This window comes from Notothenia rossii, assembly GCF_949606895.1.
Source record: "Notothenia rossii genome assembly, chromosome: 1".
Lineage (NCBI taxonomy): Eukaryota > Metazoa > Chordata > Actinopteri > Perciformes > Nototheniidae > Notothenia > Notothenia rossii.
Window position 1 is genome coordinate 27323248 of NC_136912.1, and position 20397 is coordinate 27343644.

General features: G+C 37.5%; 1 protein-coding gene across 5 annotated transcripts in view; it reads right to left on the reverse strand.

Annotated features, from left to right (window-relative positions):
* The window catches only part of rbm20 (RNA binding motif protein 20), a 50973-nt gene that overhangs the window by 14348 nt on the left and 16228 nt on the right, over nt 1-20397 (reverse strand). For 3 of the 5 annotated variants that reach the window (XM_079669335.1, XM_079669332.1, XM_079669333.1), the window contains 3 exons: nt 2460-3489; nt 1055-1119; nt 607-716 (listed from right to left, as the gene is read on the reverse strand). In XM_079669335.1, coding sequence (XP_079525461.1) covers nt 607-716; nt 1055-1119; nt 2460-3260 — 976 coding nt within the window. In that variant the 5' untranslated portion in view covers nt 3261-3489. Of the gene's footprint in view, nt 1-606; nt 717-1054; nt 1120-2459; nt 3490-9452; nt 9667-9697; nt 9831-20397 lie in introns of those variants that run through there. The other 2 variants (XM_079669336.1, XM_079669334.1) reach the window with 2 other exon arrangements.

The following is a 20397-nucleotide window of genomic DNA, read 5'->3' on the forward strand; positions in this document are numbered from 1 at the left end:
GTGTACAGTTCCTTATGAAATGGGTTAGAGGTATGTCTTTCTCATACAAACAAATATTAAGATTATTATTCATATTCTATAGACATCATTTGCATTTAACCCTAAAACTAGTTGAATGTACTGTCATTTTAATGATATGGCCCATGCTGCTGGATATGTAAAATAGTATAATGGGATTGTTCTCCTTGTTTCCAAACACTACATTCTTAACTGAAACAAGAATAAACATAAAGTTACATTTGTACCAGTAACTATAGGTTATCTGAATGAAGAGACAAACTCCAACTAAAGGCTTCTCAAAAAGTTAGGCATCTCTTCAAGCTGTTTGCAGCCAACTATAGGTAGTTTGTCTTAAACCAAAAGGCAGTTGCCCTCAAAAGCATATTAAGATTTGGCTTAGTGTTGCTGTGCACCATATTTTGGATACTCTAAAAGCATACATCAATGTGCGAAAATACACTGTGTCAAGTAATAAAAACATGCCGCCTCACATAACTCTAGAAATACTCCCTGACCACCTATCACTCACGTGTTTTTGCAAACAGAAAACATCACTAACACTGAGAACAAAAAGAGAAACATGTGATGACAAATATTTTATCCTACCTTGACTTGCAGAGGAGTATACCATTGAGTTCGTCCCTCCAGCGTTCAGACCGCCATCAGAAGGCCTACCGACAGAGTAGTGAACAGCTCCAGCTGATACCACTGCGGAGCTGCAACAATCAGAGAAGGCTGATTTTAGCTGCCTCTCCCCTGCCTTGCGCACTCATATCTTATGACAGAGCTCATATTCATAGAAAGATTAAGACTGCTACATATAGATCAAGGAAAAGCAAGATAAAATCCTTTCAACACTTGCTATAACAAACACATTTAAACACGAGCAAGGGGGGAAATGAAAAAAACATGGCCATGGATAACAATTAAAAACATGTTCACGTATTATTATCTTGACGAAAAAAAAAAAAGTGAAGTCATTTGCTTTGAGATTATTTTACGTTGCCAATCAGGAGTAAAACCAACATTTTGCAATTACAACCAAAAAACGCACCTTTCATTTGCGTACAAGGTTCGGTTCTGTAGGTGTAGTTTTCCCTTCACGTGCTGGTCCCAGTCCTAAAAAATACACGCACACACACCATATAAACAAAGTCTCAGAAAGCTTGGACAAACTGGAAGCTCGCTACGATGGTGGCTCTACCCTGTTGTATTGGTTATTGTATTTTATTTGTTTAATTATTTCTCTGTACAGCATTTTGGTCTGGAGGTTTAAAAGTGCTTTACAAATAAAGCTGAATTGTATTGTAATTATAGAGACAACATCTTGGATTTACTTACTTAGTAGCTGCCCCTCTAATCAACCATTTAGCTGTGTTTAGATATGTTCAGGCTGAAATGCTAGTTTCTTTCAAAGGACATTTACCATTTACAGTTATGTTTACAAATCAACCAAATCCTCATTCATTTACGTCCAAGCATTGAAATGTCTATTGATTAGATTAAATTACTTTATTGTCATTACATACATTTCATTACAAGCAGAGTTTTATGAAATTAAGAGGGTCTGACCAGAGTGCAAACAGTCAGTTATATACAGTGGTGTAGTGGGGATATTTTTACTGGGGCGAGGGGGGGGGTGGACGGAGACACAATGTATGGACGCGCTCGTGAACTGTCAACAGGGGGGGGGGTACACTGTGTGTGGACCTCTGTGTCGCCTGTCAGCGCAAATTACATGATGCCGTTTAGACAATATAATAATAAAGGGCGGTACCGGCCCTAACTGTCACTCAAATGCGGGAAATACTCTCAATTTGTGGGATGCGGGACAAATAATAAAAATTCTGTGTGTGCACAGTGCAGGACACCTGGTCACCCTACACACACCTACACCTACACCTACACACACACACACACACACACACACACACACACACACACACACACACACACACACACACACACACACACACACACACACACACACACACACACACACACACACACACACACACACACACACACACACACACACACACACACACACACACACACACACACACACACACACACACACACACACACACACACACACACACACACACAAATGCTTGAGCTACGTTTTTATTATAATTACTTTGAAATATGCCTATTATGTTTTCGTCATTATTACAACAAATACACACTTGCAACTGATAACACTGGCAATTATTTTGTACTTATTAGACTATTAAAAAAAAATCATGCTTCAAATAAGTGGGGGTACGGCGTACCCCCGCATCTAACGCCCACTACACCACTGGTTATATACAGATCTATCAGCAGTCTGTACAAAATAAATGCACTATACAAATATACAAGTAAAGGTATATAGATGTAAGATGTATAAATACACTGAGGCGTAAACACAGTATATACATCAGTATATGTGCTTCAAGTGTGATGGGTCCACTCACCTTGAGGTTGTAGACCTTCTTGTCACAGATGCTACACTGGTGTGGCAGTTGAGTGGGTGTGACGGCATGGTAATCATTGACTTGGTAAGGCTGAAGTGTCCTGGTACCTGAAGATAGGGTTTCATCATTTCCATGCAGGGGTTGGTAGCCCCCAAATCCCTGTGTACCACTTGAAGAAAAAGAGGAAACTCCACTAATGTGATTGAACTTTGGGTCAGGGGTGGGCTCCTCTGGGTTATACAGTTCTGTTCTGGACCAAATTGGCTGCCCAGCTGCTGTCCACATGTTGGCGGCATTAGGAACAATATCCACCTTTCCAGTGTGACTCAAGTTAGCCGGGCCCTTCCATTGCTCCTTGGAGTTATAAACATTCACCTTCTGGTCATTGACACTAAACCCAGCTTGTTGCCCCAGCATATCATGCCCATAGAAATCTCTCTGAAAACCAACATTGCTCATGTTTTTTGCCTGTGTGTTGATCATTGTGTATTGTCCATCACCAGCAGTGGCTGATGCTGTAGATGTCGCTCCACCTAAGTTGTACTGAACACGCCGGTCAGTGTCAGAAGGGTAAGTTGAGCCTGACGTTTTACCATACTCCGCACCCTGTTGGCCCACTGTTCCCCCTCCACCAGGATGGTTCAGTCTTACATTTCCTGGGTTTTGGTTGAATCCCCCACCCACCAAGGCTCCCAAGCTTGTATTTGAAGAGGAAAAACCTAGCACCCCAGTAGGAAAGCCACCCTGAGGGTTTCCAACCATACTTGAAGTCCGTAGCTGATTGAACAGGGGTTGGGACATGGCGACATTGGAAAGAACCTGATTGAGAAGAGTAGCTGCATTGGCTGAATTACCCCCCTGAGCCAGTTTCAGGCGATGGAGGGTAAACTGAGCTTGGAGCTGAGCAAGCTGGAGGCTGGCTGGTGTCAGGAGGAGCTGCTGGTTCTGCTGGTGTGGCCCCGAATGCACACCGCTGGCCCCTACCTGGAAACTCTTCTTTTCACCGCTGTCCAAGGGCAGTGCATTGATGCTTTGAGAAAAAGAAAAAAAAGAAATCACAATTCACTCAATTAATTATAAAGTAAAAAAACAGATGAAAATTGTGACCCTAAATAAATGTCACATTGAGCAAACACGCTCTTCAATTATAAATCAAACCATATGGCTTCTCTTCATTCTCAGTATAGATTCAATGCAGATTACAGTTTTCTCAATTGCTAAACCCACTATTTAGAATCAAAATTAATTTCTTCAAAACAAGAACATAGCCATCTAAACAGAAACACACTTGCCATAACTCTGAATATCTTTTGCAAAATGCACTTACATGACCAAAACTGAAAATACTGGTCACAAAAAAGAATAAGTCGATCGAAACAGAACAAATTGTCCTCTAATGAGACAAATGTGTTTTCATAACTGAAACTCCGGTCACCATAATAACCCATTCTACCATAACAATATACATTTCTTGCAAAGTGCTCTAAGGCACTCAAAACTAAAAATACCCCTTCCAAAACCAGATACCTTCTCCAAAAACAAACATTTGTCAGCTCATGAGAAGACTATTTGAATAGTCATTACTAAGTGGCACACTAAATACTGAATACAATCATCAATACACAAACCTTAAGCTATCGATATTGGAAACTGAACGGAAAACTGACAAGTTGGGAGAAACAAACTTACATATAGGAAAAACAGTGTGTTACTGTAACTATGTCATTGTTTTTATGTCTCATTTTCAGTAGAGCACCGTAACAGAAACAAAAGATGAATAGCAATACACTGGAAAAAAAAGATGTAAATCATTAGTAAAGCAGACAATGAGATCTATATAGCTTTACTGATCTGCTCTTTGCCGTCTGTCTGGCCACATAGCCTCATCTACGTCACAGCGTATGTCTTCCCTTGCAAGGCAGCGTGGGAAATATCTCCTTGCGTGTCGACACCACCCTTGACAAACATCTTACTGAAGTGAGGGAGGTCTTTTATAGGATTCTCATTACAGTAATTACAATTACTATAGGAAATTCATTGATGTCAGCTGTGAGCAATTCATTTACATGGAAGTGAAGTACTCAATTCACCCCAATACAAAAAAAAACATTTCTCAATGTGCAAAAAGGAAAAGACCACAATTACTGACTGTAAAAATGTTGGATCAGCTATAGCTAATCCTCCCCATATGAACATCTCAAAGAGCTATGCAAGTCATATCAACACTATTATAGCTTTACCGGCACCATTTAAAAAAATATTTTAAGTACACTCATGCAAATTCTATCATGTAAATGTTTTCAATGTAACATCATTACTGTAAGGTATACAGTACATTCCATGGAGTTACCTTTTTCAATGGGGTGATTGACTGATAACAAGTGTTCATATTTTGCACATCAAGTGTCAATTAGTGTAGCTATGGTCTAAGTTTATGAGGAAGTGTTATCCACTGTGAGAAGATTATTTTTGTTTTGTAGACATGAGTTACACAAAAGATTTTTGATCTTTGTGTAGAGAATTGTAACTTCAGTTAGAGAATTGTGTGATCTGTTTTGCAAAACACTGCTTAGCATCTGCATTTTGTGTGATATCAATGATAAATGGTATACTGTTGTAGAGAAATGGTTTACTGTTTCGATGGCTGTGCTGTTGGTTTGATGAAAGGAATTTTGATTCTAAATAGTGGGTTTAGCGATTGAGAAAAACTGTAAGTGTGCAACTCAAGTTTGATATACCAAGCTAGTTGCATGGATCCAAACAATTCAAACTGGAGAATAAAAATGAGTGCAGAAACAATGTCAGCAGGAACCGATGGGACCAAGGTATTTGGGGCTAACAATTAAATACAAGCCATTTAATAACAGTCCTTTGAAAGGCCGCGAGAAACAAGAGAGGCAGCCATTAACCCTCGAAGAAAACCCCATAGCTGCTTTCAGCGCAAAGCTATCCCCCAATTTATGCTGAGGAAAGAAAACAGATTATATCATCTAAAGTCAACAGCAAATTGTTAAAATTATAATAAATCATTGTTATGCTTTCAGCTAAGTCAATACAGTTTTAAATCATTAAACTATTTGAATACCGTCATTGACTCCTAATGTCAGACTACTTTCATTCATCTTTGAACTACAGAAAAAAATATATATTACTGGAGACAATACTGGACACTACCCATAATATCAAAGATATCTTCATTTATTCATTATACGTAACACAGCATTGCAAAAGGATAACACAAGGCCAATTATTGTAGTTCAAATGTAATTTAAATTCATTAAATCAGAATATATAATAATCAGAAGGATATCTGCCTACTTCCTACAACACAAACTGCTAATAAAACCACTAAAACCATATCGCCCACTGGTGCTGTGACCCTGTTTGACTGGCCTGTCCCTTTCTGATGAATGCTCTCCTCTCACATGCTGTCTAAACTTAGTCGACTTAACTATTCATCACATTATCTGTATAAGCATTTGACACTGCTCTATCTAGAAACTCCTTCTACCAACCGTCAGCCATGGAGTTGTGCATGCAGGGATACCGATGTACTCAATTATGGTGTGTGTGATAATGTTTACACAAATCCTTCTTTCAAGGTTGTACTGCACATGCAGGGAAATGGCTTATGGTTGTGGCAGTGCTTCTAAGTACAAAAAAAGTTCATGGGACATTTTAATATGAAATTATGCAACTGAATCTTGTGGAAGATTATCACCTCCAAGTTTGTGTTCCTCCTGGCTTATGTAGTTGGGATGCGGTCATGCGATTACATTGCCACATCATAAACTCATCATATTACAACCATGACTTATACTCTAAGCCATACAGATCTATAAACTCTGACGCTGTAGACATATGTTCCCCAAATCCCACCCTGGAGATTAAATATAAAAAAAGAAAGAATTTTTAGAAAGCGGAAAAACGTAACACTGCCTTACAGACATAATAACAGACATAATATTAACATATTATATTAATTAATACGTTTTTAAGGTTGTGCAATTGTAGTTGATCTATACAACTCAACTTTACAATGTGATATAATGGCTGGCAGTTAAGAGATATCAAAGCAATTCTAAAACCTCAGTAGAAGCAAATGAACCAAAATTAGTTTGAATACAACTGATAATGGATCAGCTTTGCATCGAACATGTTTTCTTTAGAATAATTTCTCTTTGCCTTTAGCATACTTGAACCATTTAAAAGTTATACCTCATATTTATTCATTCTATCAACTACTGTATGAAAGAGACTGGAAGTCAGGCCGCTCACCACTTTAAACTTAAAAAAAGCTTATTGTACTTTGAAAAGTCTGACAGCCTTCAATTTAAAATAACAGAACAGCTCTGTTCTGGACCAAATTGGCTGCCCAGCTTCTGTCCACGTGTTGGCGGCATAAGAAACCAATAAAGGTTATTGAGAGTTTGACCTAATTATAACATATTAATCTTCAAGGGCAACATTGGATATTACATTCACTGAAGCTGCTGTATTCATATCAAATCTTACACTCTTATTATTTATCTGGAAAAAATTTAAAAACCATTTTATAACTTTCATGTAGTGTTGCTCAACAAATTCCACACATGGAAGATAACATTGTTTTTAACATCACAATAAGGGCAACATTATTCAATTAAATTGTCACCAAAAACTAAAAAGCTATTCAAGGTACTGATGTTGGAGTTTTTAACAATCAGTTTGCTAGGTTTGCACTTCTTCCTCTTGAGCACTTGCTGAACATTTTTGGCAGTGTTGTATACAATAAAAGTTATGTTATTATACATTTTTAGAACAACTTTGGGCAAACTAATTTGCAATAAGATGAAGGGATTACATACTATAGGTGTTTTTGCTTGGTTTAGGATAAAATACAAAACAAAAACATAAAGACACATTACAATTGCATCCCACATTCGAAGGAGTTACACATGTAATTAAGATTATTGACTCACTTTTGACAATTGACAGTTCCAAGTTTCACGGCTGATTGTACACACTCTTAAGTGAGTAAGCATGCTGATGGACAGATACACTTACACCATTCCAGCTTATGACTCAGAGCTATAAATACAGGAGTTGTCCTTTGCCTTCCTGACACACACTGTCCTTAATAGACTAATAAGGACTCTTGGGCTACTGGCACACTGTGCTAAACACTTCATATCTATCTTGTGATGAAGATAGACACAAGAAGTGTCAAGGTGGATGGCAAGAGAGAAGCCTGCTAATGAAATCATTGAGTAAATTAGTGAAACTGTGTCTTACTATGATTAAATCTTATTTTGCAAATGTCCACACGACCTGGGGACATACCTTCTAAAACTGCAGTGGAATTTAACTCTTTGAAAGAACATAATAAACCTTGTGTTAATACAATTACATTATACAGTATAAACTGAAATAGTTGCTCTTGGTGGAAAATGGCAAATTGATCAACTCAAGCGATTATGTCATTGGTAAAACCAAAAACAAGGAGCGTCGTTTGGTGTCTGCAGAGAAGTAACATGTCATTTAGGCATCATCTACTTTTTTTTTTAACATGCATTCAACTGGGGAAAAAATTGCATTTTAAAAGTGTAATGAAAGATGTGTCATTTATTGAGCAACCCAGACAGTTTACTTTCAATAATATGGAAGACATCTTTTTTAAATCTTGCGGAAAACATCCAATTCAACAAAACTCCAAGTTGTACCAGAGAGTTCACATTGTAATATATGAGTGTGTAAGTTCCCAGTTTGTTGCAGTTACACTTTTGTATTGTTGCATCACAAAGAAAAACTGTTAAATATTTAACATTATGTACGAGATAAGAATATGCAGATCTTATTTATAGCTGTGATGTTTAATACCAATCTGTTTTTCATGTGTAACTATTGCCGTGGTTTTCTGGAATGAAAAATCCTCTTAACGTCAAGGCCATGTCACAGCAGAGTTAGCTCATTTTAAGAATAGCTTCATGTGGTCATTAAAAGTCTCCTGCATTTTAATGACTATCAATTGGTTCAATACAAATGGTACCAATTGATAGTAAAATGTACACTATCCACTTTAAAATAGTGAGTGGTAGAATTTGCGTAATTTGTAAATCATCTGTAGGTTTCAGATTACAGCTAACAATGTATAAACCTGCAGCTTCTGAGGTTCAGAAAAGAAAATACTATAGTCAAGTCATATTTTCCATAGATTAATCTATTTTAGTTTCAAACAAGAATGTACATCTGTCCATTTGAGCGGAGTGACATTTTATGTTCTTTATGATTAGTCTAATTTTATTTTACCCAGTACAGACAAGCAATGCAACTTCTGTTGTTGCTAAATATACCTGTTCAAACTTGTTTTCTTTTTCTTTGACCAAGTATTTACTACAAGAACATTGTAAATTGTAAATGCTTACATTGCTTTGATAATATGTCAGCTCCTGCATTTGAACTCAACTGTTCAGTGTAGGTCTAGTTATACATTTATGCAAACCCAATTATAATTGAACTTTCAATACATCTAAATAATTTAAATATCATGAAGAAACGGCTGCAATATTTAAAATTACTCCTAACTCCAGTCTGCTCCCGAGAAGCAGTTTTGTCATCCAAAACCAAGTCCGAGGTAGAAAGCCTGACAAGAAAATTGCCTTAGCATATTCTTATGCCTTCTAAATTAATGTCCTAATCAAAACAACACAAAACTAGTGAATACAAGTTATTATGTCAAGACTCAAGACTCCACCCGACTAAAGGTAACAATATTAAGTGAACATTTACTGGAAACAATTGGCAATTAATACAGACGTGGCTTACTGCTGCATCATTCGGTTGGGAGAAAATGAAATTCTTTGGGATTAAATACAGACTAAGTGTAAACAATAAAATGCTCAAATTAACACCAAAACATACTGATGGACAATGGTTTGTTGAACAAGTCTTATTCTAAGCCACATTGTTTTGATCAAAGTAAAATAGCCACCCGCCCCACATGCACACACTCACTTTGACAAAGCTCAAAGACAGCTCCGTAGTCACAACAAAACACCACATGGGCCCAATCAGTCCTCAGAGCCTCATTGTAGGAAGTAACAAATTAGAAGTAGGAGTTGAGTCCTGCTACAGGATGGCCCTCCATCAAAAACATCCAACAAAATATTCCACAGTCCAAACACGCTGCAGCACCACAGACGGCTATAAATCCTGCCTCTATGCAGAACCCCCAACACAGCACAGCTGACAAGACTTACCAAGAGATACACTGAGCGAGGTCCCCATACACATCTGACTCTAAACTCTGCACTGCTTTTGCCTGACCTCTGCCCAGGAGCTGAGTATGACGTATATCTCTACCCTCTAACAGGACGACTAATGCTAGCACATGTACAGTAGCATAACATCCCTGCTAGCGATTTTCACCCGATTTTGTGTGGGACTTTGTTCCCCTGTGTGACTGACCACTGGAGAGACAGAGGAGACTCATGTGATGAAAAGTCACAAGTGGTCAGCATGTGTGTGTGAGGACGGGGGTAGATATTTACAGACGAGGCCTTAGGGTAATGCTGTGCAACCATGAAGCTGTTACTTTGGCCCCACATAAAGTTTAATGCAGAGTCGCCTGTCAAGTTCAAGGCAGTAGAGAACGGCAACTATGTAGCAAAATTACCAAATATATACCATACCAAATCCATCTTTTGAAGTAACACATTTAATAAAAAATCTCATCCTTCTTCTAAAAGCCATAACATTGAATATTACTTAAAGAGCAATCACCAATATCCTTCCAAAAGCCCATTAAGTTAGTGAGATAAAATTATGTTTAGGGGATTGTTCCTGCGCCGAGATAAAAAAACAAAAATCCTCAGAATGCCTGGTGAGTTTTTTGACACAAAACATAATGTCATGTCCAACCGAAGTACAAGCGGCTTCCTCTTTACTCTCACCAAAAGGGGAAATGTAAAGAGGAGTTCCCCGATGACTGGCACAAACTTAACAAGTTATACTGACTTTACTCTGCCTAGTTTTAAACAACTACTATGAAATGTACATCTGAAATGTATTAACTTGCAAAACACTGAGTGTTTGAATCTATTTAACTTACTGAGGTTATAGCTAAGATATCTTCTAAAGTAAACTTGTTCAAGTTTCAAGTCAATATGTGAGGTTTCTGTGCTTTTAATATTTCAGTAACACTTTCTATGACGCCCATGTCTATGACACATTATAAACACATGTATTACTTATTGTACTTTTATAGCACTGTATACATATTGTCATTATCAATCACAAATATGCACAATGCTTTATTTCAATAATACAACTACATAATGTATAAGGAGGATTATGAATGAGTGATTATAACTTCTATTATACATTGGGAATCGGACAATATGTTTTACCAACATTTCGGATATAATTTATAATATCAAGAAATCTGTCCTTCAGTTAACTGTATATCACTTTTCTTTAAAGATTTAACACATTCAACAATTTAAAATGAATTGTTTAAAATACCAGACATTATTTAGTTACAAAAAGGGTATTTTGAAATTCTAATATTTAACACACTCATTTCTAACACACAAGCTATGATGAACATATTTGGTTGACTAAAAGATGTATTGTGTGTTTCTGTGTTCTTAAGTCCCTTATTGCCTTGTGTATATTAATTTAGCACATTGAATAGAACTTTTTTTATTTTACCGAAAGAATGTCATCTTTTTTATTGACAACAGGATATGATGCAAATGTTCCGATTAAAAATAATAAAATAAAACCATAATGATGTCATTTGTTAGCAAAATGTGCATTAACCAACATTTTAAATACAGAATAACTTATTTTAATTTGTGGCGTGCTTCTAAATAGCTCCATCTGTAGATTTTAGCAATCGTAAATGAGCGCTTTACCTTATCACACAAGCATTTATCTCACTGTGACAGATTTACAGTCAGTCCATCTGTTAATATCACACCCAGTCGGCAAAGAGAGAACAAGATGGTTTTTATCCTATGCCAATACCATACTTAAACGATAATCATAAGGTTTTTTTATATGCATTTAGTTTCTGTTATATTTTCATTCTTTATTTTTCTAAAGAAAAAAAGAAAAAGTTGGAAATGTTGTAGAATTAAAATGTATTGTCTTATAGTCTATTGTACAGTGGCTGAGAGGTGCAATCGACAATTACAAAGTGTGAAACACTTTAACAAAGCTTGAGACAAATTTACATTCTATAAAACACATTTACATTTTATAAAACAAATGTATATTTTATAAAACAAAATTACATTTTATAAAACAAAATTACATTAGCAAAACACTTTTACCAAAGAAAAAACTATTTAACATTAACAAAAACAAATTAACAAAGCTAGAGACACATTTACAAGTGTCGAAACACTTTAACATTTCCCAAAACACTTTAACATTTGCCGAAACACTTTAACAAACTAGAGAATCAAACCAGAAAGGTAATGCCCATCATACCAGAAGTGACGTGCAAGTGATTGACACAAACGTAAGTTTGCTTTGGGGGATAGACCGCGAGTACCTATGGACCTTTTGGTGACATGGTTTTGCTCATCACGATGTACTTTCTCTTTCGCAAGAGACACGTTCTCGTGCACACAAGAAAGTTATAGGTTCGCCAAGTAGAAAGAAAGTATACCGTGATGAGCAAAACCATGTCACTTGGCCCAGTTGGTTTCCACAGAACGGACAAAACATGTTTAACGACCATAAACACACTCCTACCGTCCATAGGTACTGGCGGTCTATCAGCCAAAACAAACTTAAGTTTGTGTCAATCACTTGCACGTCACTTCTGGTATGATGGGCTTTCCCTTTCCGGTTTCATTCTCTAGTTTGTTAAAGTGTTTCTGCAAATGTTAAAGTGTTTCGGGAAATGTTAAAGTGTTTCGACACTTGTACATTTGTCTCTAGCTTTGTAAAAGTGTTTCGCATCTTGTTAATTTGTTTTTGTTAATATTAAATCGTATTTTAGTTTGGTAAAAGTGTTTTGCTAATGTAATTTTGTTTTATAAAATGTAAATTTGTTTTATAAAATGTAAATTTGTCTCAAGCTTTGTTAAAGTGTTTCACACTTTGTAATTGTCGATTGCACCTCAGCCACCGTACTATTGTCTTGACAAATGAATCCTCTTTTTGTAAGCTGCCGGGAGTTAATTTCTTTTTATTAAATTGTATTGATCTAAAAACAAGAAATATCAGATTCAGAGATATCACTGGTCTTTACCTAAAAACTCTTTTTAGATTTCCCTCTATTTAGCTGTAGAATTATTTTTTGTACATTCATGGCTTTGTTCTTTTGTTGATTAGCCAATCTGCTGTTTTCCTGCCACTGGTAGGAGAGGAGAGTGTATATTCATGGGAAGGGACAGAACCACAATGCAAAGGTGTCTGACAAAACTCTTATTCCATGGCCCACTAGGTGGGGCCACAATGCCATTACTGGACCTGGCAGGTCTGACAGAATTGTACTGCCTGCCATAGGAGGGCAATATACTTATTTTAAATGAACCGCTTCTATCCAGCCTGAGAATGGGATTCACAACGCTTAACTTTTTCATACTGGGATTAGATACTGTGATTTATAATGTAGTGTTACTTTGAAATAATGAACGTGCTTAAGATATAATTTTAGCCATTTCCTTATAAATAGTTGGCTTCAACTTATACATGGATCGAGTGCTCATTGCAGACAACAAATGGACAGACAAATGTAAGAGAGAAACATGCATACAATTTCACATGAACTTCAGAATACAGTATGTGACTCAAGACACAAATCAAGAGGACACCATGCAACTCTAACTCTTCCCAATTATGGCAAAACAGTTACTGACATTCCAGATCCTTAATTTAACTTTTCAACAAATCAGACACGTAGCTGTGCCTGCATAGTCGACACATCATGCCATGAGGGATGGTTTCATGGGGCGAGGTATGGGTGAGGAAGCAGGGTCAGCTTGCTCCACATTTGGCACAGTTGCAAATGGGAGGTCCCTGATTTATGGCACTCTAGCAATGGGTGAGGTATCTTAGGGAAACACGGTCTGGCCCCTCATGACCACCATCAGGTTGGCGCATGAACATTAAGGCATCAATTTGATTCTTCTTATGTTTCTCTGATGAGGGCTGTAAAATGGTCAGATTTATGACAGGGATCAGTCACAGGTTTTATATGATATTAAAATTTTGTGAGGCAACTAATCCTGGCCTTGGCCTATCACTGTCAAATAAACCTATAAGTTTACATGTCTCACATTAAGTAATTCATCAACTTACACACAAAAACAGGTTAGACCAAGATACTTGAAATTACATCCAAAGAGGCTAAGATGGAAGTATTTTTCTCCTTTAGTGTCTCGCTTACATATGGTAGCTGTAGGTGATCTTGTTTCAACCATTAGGACAGCGTAACATGGGATATTGGGGTCACAGAGAAACATACAGGTCAAAGAAACCTACTGACTTGGCAGCTGCCGCCCAACTGTGAAACTGTAAAAGCATTCCAAAAAAATATGTACCCTAGCAGGAAATCTGCTATTAGTCTATAACGCTCTGCTGACACAGTGCCCACGTCAGGACTTTAGAAAGACACCTGTTATACATATTATAGTGTCCAACACACAATATGTAGTGTTTTGCCTGGATTGAAAATGTGCTCACCGTGGACTTTTCTAAGGTAAACCATCATAGCCTTCATGTCACCCATAAATTCCAGCACCCGTTTTTCTGACAGATAATCATCACTAGCTCCTCTATTCAAGCCTATCAGGTGTTCTGTGGTCAGTTTTAAGATGAGTGTGCTGACAAAAGCTAAGAAAAAGCCCTCCAGTTACCTGGGATCTGCTGACATTGAGTGTCAAACTGGGTGCTGAGAGCTGGGGGCCAGGTGACTAAGTCGATGAACAGTTTTCTTCGACTAGACAGGGTGACATCAGAGAACCATCTGGCTTGTCAAAAATGCTGCCAGCAAAAAGAATGATGGCGACCTCACAGGCGGAAGGGAAAGATTACACCCACGACATCTAAAAACTCATCACAGCAGCTGGAAAAAAATAACAGTCCCTTTATCTTCTAGTCATCAAAAGAAATTGGCAACAGGTAACGTCATAAAAGGGATAATTTCAGGAAAAATGGTGAGCCTATACAGTATATAAATCATCTAAAGAAAGAGAATTTAAAAAAAGAGAATTTCTCAAGCAAATTAATGGTCAAGTTGGAGTATTTGCCAGGTAGGGATTCAAGCACAGGAAGCGTCAAACCCAGAGGTGAAGTAATATTGGGAATAGGGGAGGGATTTTGTCGGCTTTGACAACTGAGCCTGACCAGCCATTTTTCTTGCTGCTCTGAAATAGTTATTTATAGCACTGCCTGGGTGTAGACATACATTTATTTTTCATTACTGGCTGCTGTGCAGTCCAGTGACACAATCAAAATCTAACATTTTGTTTAAGAAATCCTGCAATTAAATATATATTCACACAATCAATTACATCTTCGCAATGATACTAATTTGTTTTATTTGCGAGCAGCTGCAGGGTACAGTAAGAACACCCAACGGGAGTCTTCCCAAGCAGTGGTTAGCAACATCGGAGCTATATTGGTGTACAGGGTGACGTTGCAATGATTTCCAAAACCCCTCCTACAGTTCTTCTTCCCTTCCTTCCTTTCATATGCCCCTATCTCCATGTTCTTACCTCACTTTCACACATCTCCGTCCAAAGCAAGCATTGCATTTTACCATCTGTCACTGCTGTCATGCATTCTCATACCAATCAAACCTAGTTGTGTTATTCCTCTCACTGACTTTCCAGCCAATAGCAGTATGACTCCCTTCTTGCCTCCAATCATTTAAAAAGAGAAAAAAATGCAATTAATTTAATTAAAGAAAAATTTCGGCTAACCTTATTGTTTCCTGCCCTAAATCAGTTGTCAAACTAAACGCATAGTTTAGCTTTTTATATATCTGAGAATATAGTGTTTTACTTGCATGGTATTATTTTGGTACCTAAGGTTCAACAAATAGAGTCAGCGCTATACTTTATGTTGAAAACTACATCTTGAACATCACATTTCTACAATTTGTATGCATGTTCGTCTACAATATTGGTCCAATGCAAACTGGTCTAGATGAAGATAAGTAAAAGGATGAATGGCCTATTATTGGCCAATTATTGATTTACATACATTATTCAAGTTCCATATCTGAGACATTTAGGTGACTCATATTCAATATTGAAAGAGCAGAGGTTATGAGAGTAAATAATACATTTTCTAATGCTTTTATTTTAGAATAGGTTGGATTGGTAGTACATTTTAAAAGCATTTTAGAGGTTTGTTTCTTCTAATAGTGAAGACTGTCAGTAAAGATGGATTTCACCCAAAATGTGTTTAGTATATTTCAGTAATCTTAAATTAACAATGAGAATGGATTAGCATGGTCGTCTACACCATGTCTCATCCCAGGAAACTGCCGGCATCACAGACTGCTCAAATATCCATTAGTGCAAATTACCCAAACAATGGAAGCGAATTAACTCAGGGACATTTCCAACAGATGCACAGCAGATCCCCCAAAATGACGCAGGTGGAAAAAGGGAAAAAGAGAAAGTCATCCAGCCAAGAGAGAAATCCGCTTGAAAGCTGGTGGACAGAATGGGTTGGCTATGCCCTGATTAATGACCATCGAGGGATTTATCTGTGCATAAATAATACACATTCATAGAAAAGTAACAATAAAATGAGACTGCTCATTTAGTTTTATTTTATGACTACAGAGTTACGGTTTTAGAATCTAGCTCAACTTTCATACACTGATAATTCCAAACTTAGCTCAAATTAATTATTTTTCCACGAAGAAACTGGGACTGGTGGAAACTGCCATAGCTGCCACGGATAGGGGGTTAGGGGTTTTGTGTCAGATCTGAAGAAAGATTACATGGTAGGATTTTATTTTTTTTACACTATTTATTTAGGAAGTGCTCATGCATTTAATGGCAGGTTTCTGCACTGCCTGTGCACGAGAACACAGAGCCGATCTGGATGAAGAAGTTTTATCATCAGTTTACTATCTGCAAGGGGGAAATGGTCACATCTTGGAGGAAGAAATACATTTTTAGTACACCATGATCTTCAATTTTCTTATTGATGAGCCATTGTCAGCTGTTCTAGACCCACACATAAACTTTTTTTTTTAAATGTTCCGTGTCGTGTTCATTGCCTTTACCGGTTTAATACAAAACTACTTGTGTTACTCAGAGAAAGGTGGAAGGGAGAGAACATATTCATAACGGCAGTACAGTTATAGCCAATTACTTTATAACAGCTATCTTAAAAAGGGAAGTCAGAAGCAATCACATGTGCTCGCCAGACTCCCTGACGTGCAATTGATCACTTGGCAAATTATTCGGTCGTGGTTTTGACCTTGTGCTGACAAACGGAAACCTTCCAGGCCACTTCCCTCATCACACTGTGTATTTTAAGAGGCCTATTAGCATGACTGATTTCGAATATGTTCCTCAAACTGCCAGGGATGAAAGCATTGCTCTATCATTTTTAGTTTCAGTCTCATTCACCGTTTAAAAGATTTGAGTTAAAAAAAAAACGTTGCAATATGTTTTCTTTAGCCCTGTCTTCAAACACAAACAGACAGATATCTGTTCAGTCTTACATGATACTTCCTTATAGTGTTTTCGTAGTGCTGATGGTAGGGGCCAGAAATAGATGTTGACATAAGATGGTTTCTATCGTGGGCCAAGCACCTTAAATGTTGGAAATGATTTAAGAATGCAAAGATGTCTATACGATATAGAGGAGAAAAGTAATTGAACTCCTATTCGTTGTAGAGCCATGCGCATGGACAAAACATGAACATGTTAATACCAAGCATGTTAGCTGTTGGTTTTGTTATGTAGGCAGGGTAAATGATAATAAACTAGTGTGAAACAAACTAATGACTTATATATGATAGTTTGTTATTGTGTGGTCTGGCATAAAGATTTCAGAGGGTGTACTCTGTCCAGTATGGCTGCCTAAAGTAAGCTATAAACTATAGCCCCCGCCAAAAATCTCAAACCAAAAGCAAAGCAATTATGTGGAAATATACAATTACACTCTGCAATCTTTTCCTACATTATTTGGACCAAAGAATAAGTGTGCTCACACCTCTTTGTTTTCATCCAACCTAGTGTGGGTGAGTATGAGTACACAAATATGCATGCATTTGGGAAAGTAAAATTAGAGGGAAATTATGGTAAAAAATACAGCGATTAATGAATTGTATTGATAGAAATTTGATTATGAATCACTAAAGTGCCATTCACCCACATGATCAATAAACTGTAAGAACAATTATCACAGCAACAAGTATTTTTTATTAAAAAATATTAACATTGCAATTAAAGCTCTAAAGTAATTTACTAGAGACTATCTTCCATTGAAATCAAACCAGCCGCAACTCTAAATGTTCCTCCTTACCTACAAGTCCCTCCATGCCCATGCCCCCCAGTACCTATCGGACATCCTTCGCCCAAATGCCCCAACCCGGAACCTGCGGTCTTCAGACTCTGGCCTGCTTACCACCCCCCGCACCAAACTGCGAACCTTCGGGGACAGAGCCTTCAGTGTGGCAGCCCCCACCCTCTGGAACGCTCTCCCTGCGGAGATCCGCAACATCCCCACGCTTGACGCCTTCAAAAGGGCCCTCAAGACCCATCTATTTACTAAGGCTTTTGGCCCCTAATCTATTTGTTGTTGTGTCTGTCTGACTGGTTGTCTGACTGCCTTTTGTTTTGTTATGTTTATTTTGCCCCTGTTCTTCTTTGTAAAGCGACCTTGGGTCTCACGAAAGGCACTATATAAATCCAAGCTATTATTATTACATTGGGCCAGTAATGTATAAATGTGGGGCCAGTGGCCCTTTTTCCATTCCAATTCTCATTCTTAACTTTGGACTTCATTTTGACAACTGGCATCATGCACGATTGTGACTCCATTACAATGACAATGTCCACATACAATATATTACCACCTGTACTTAAAACAGCTTGTTTTAGTTCCCGCTGCAGTAGAGGACTCATGGAGCACATTTTGCCATTACTGTATGACAAACACAGACTCACAATGTGAAATCAATACCAACATTGCTGTCGTGGCTGAAAATGATAATACTAACTCCAAAATATCTGATTTACTTTGATCTCAACCTTGTTATTACATCAACAGCATGATAATAGATGTCCTAGTTTCCGAAGTAAATATTTTGTGTTATGTAAAGTCTGTTCTGCAAAACAGCGCTGTGACTCCAGAACAAGTAATAACGTGTTGCGCCTCTTTTTCTATATGCATGGACATTTTACGTGAATTCAACCAAAGCCTGCTTGAACATAATAAGGTCAATACTACGTGGACCTCAAACGGAAACTAAATGCGTTGACTACATAATCTGCATTGATATGCGAATATTTTGTTGTTGAAATTACTGGTCAAGAGATGCATTGTGAATCCGTTTTTTTGTTTGGAAAGCATTTACTAAGGCGTTCCATTAATTCATTTTCGTTAATGGCAAATACATTTTGTCATGGTGCCATGGTGTTTGATTACAGAAAAGATTATACAAAGTGGTCTTGGTGAAAGATTGAATGGCTCTTACTGGTGGCAATGTGGTCTCATGATAGTCCCTCTTCCCATTGCTGTCCTTCTCAGTCCATTTAAATCTAATCCATGAATATAAATCTGTTCAAAAGTTATTTGGGATCCCACTGGTGTAAATGTGTTAATGTAGCTGCAGTATTCCTTTAACACAGAAGTTGTATTCTATACAGAAAGCCGGACATACAAATGTCAACATAGAACTCTGCTCTCACTTCATCAACAGACAGACACTGAACACAAAATAATCAACATTAAACCAACTTACAGAGGGAAATCTGAAAAAGGGCCTTGCTTGCAGCTGTTTCGAATTCAATCACTTATGCACGCTCCTGACCGTCACCATTTCCGGAGGCAGCAGTTGTGTGAAACAATAACTTGACTGGTGAAGACAACCATCCCTACATGAGTTAGTGAGCAAATGAAATGCAGATGTCCTAAATCTTTAAGGCTTGTTGTGGCTTATGACCACAATTACAGCACAGTTGCCTTATTTGTGTTTTTTTGGTAATTGTCCTGCTTGATTCTCCTAAAATTGGGGGCTAAAATAAAGCTACGAGTCCTGCACTTCTCACCTGATCTGAATGTCAATATCATGAAAATTGCAAGTCATTTCTACATCAAATATCATAACATTATTTCTAATGTAAAGGGGGAACAAAATTAAAACAATATAAGACAATATGGATATATATGTTTTATGAATGAACTGAATGTAAATAACTAAAGAAAAATCCTTCAGGCATTTGTTATTTATCTACTATCTACCTTTATTGTATCTGCACACAGGATGCTGTTCTCAACTTTCAATAACTTTACACATTGTCCTGTTCCCCTTCGCGGATATCAGCAAATTCTCATTCTCATTAACATTTGCATAAACCGTATTCAATTTCGGAATTGAAATATATCAACCTCTAACTCACTAGAAGTCCCTCCTTTACAGTATTAAAATATGTCTGCTGATAAATGAAAGTAGGGAGTGTTGGAGGGTGTGTTGGCGACATGACATGTCCATAATTTATATACCGCCCACCTGGTGCCCCCAAGACAGCCTACCTCTGTATGTGTCAGACAGAAAGCAGTCTTTACAATCTCTTGCCCCATCCCAGCTTTCCATTTCACCTCAGCAGGGGGGAAACAAATAGGAACAGTTTGAAAAGCAACAAGAGCAACCCTATTACTGTACATGTCCAACTGAATCCGAATACAACCACAGATCACCAGACCTGTTCAAACTGCCACTCATTGCAACACATATACTGTACAT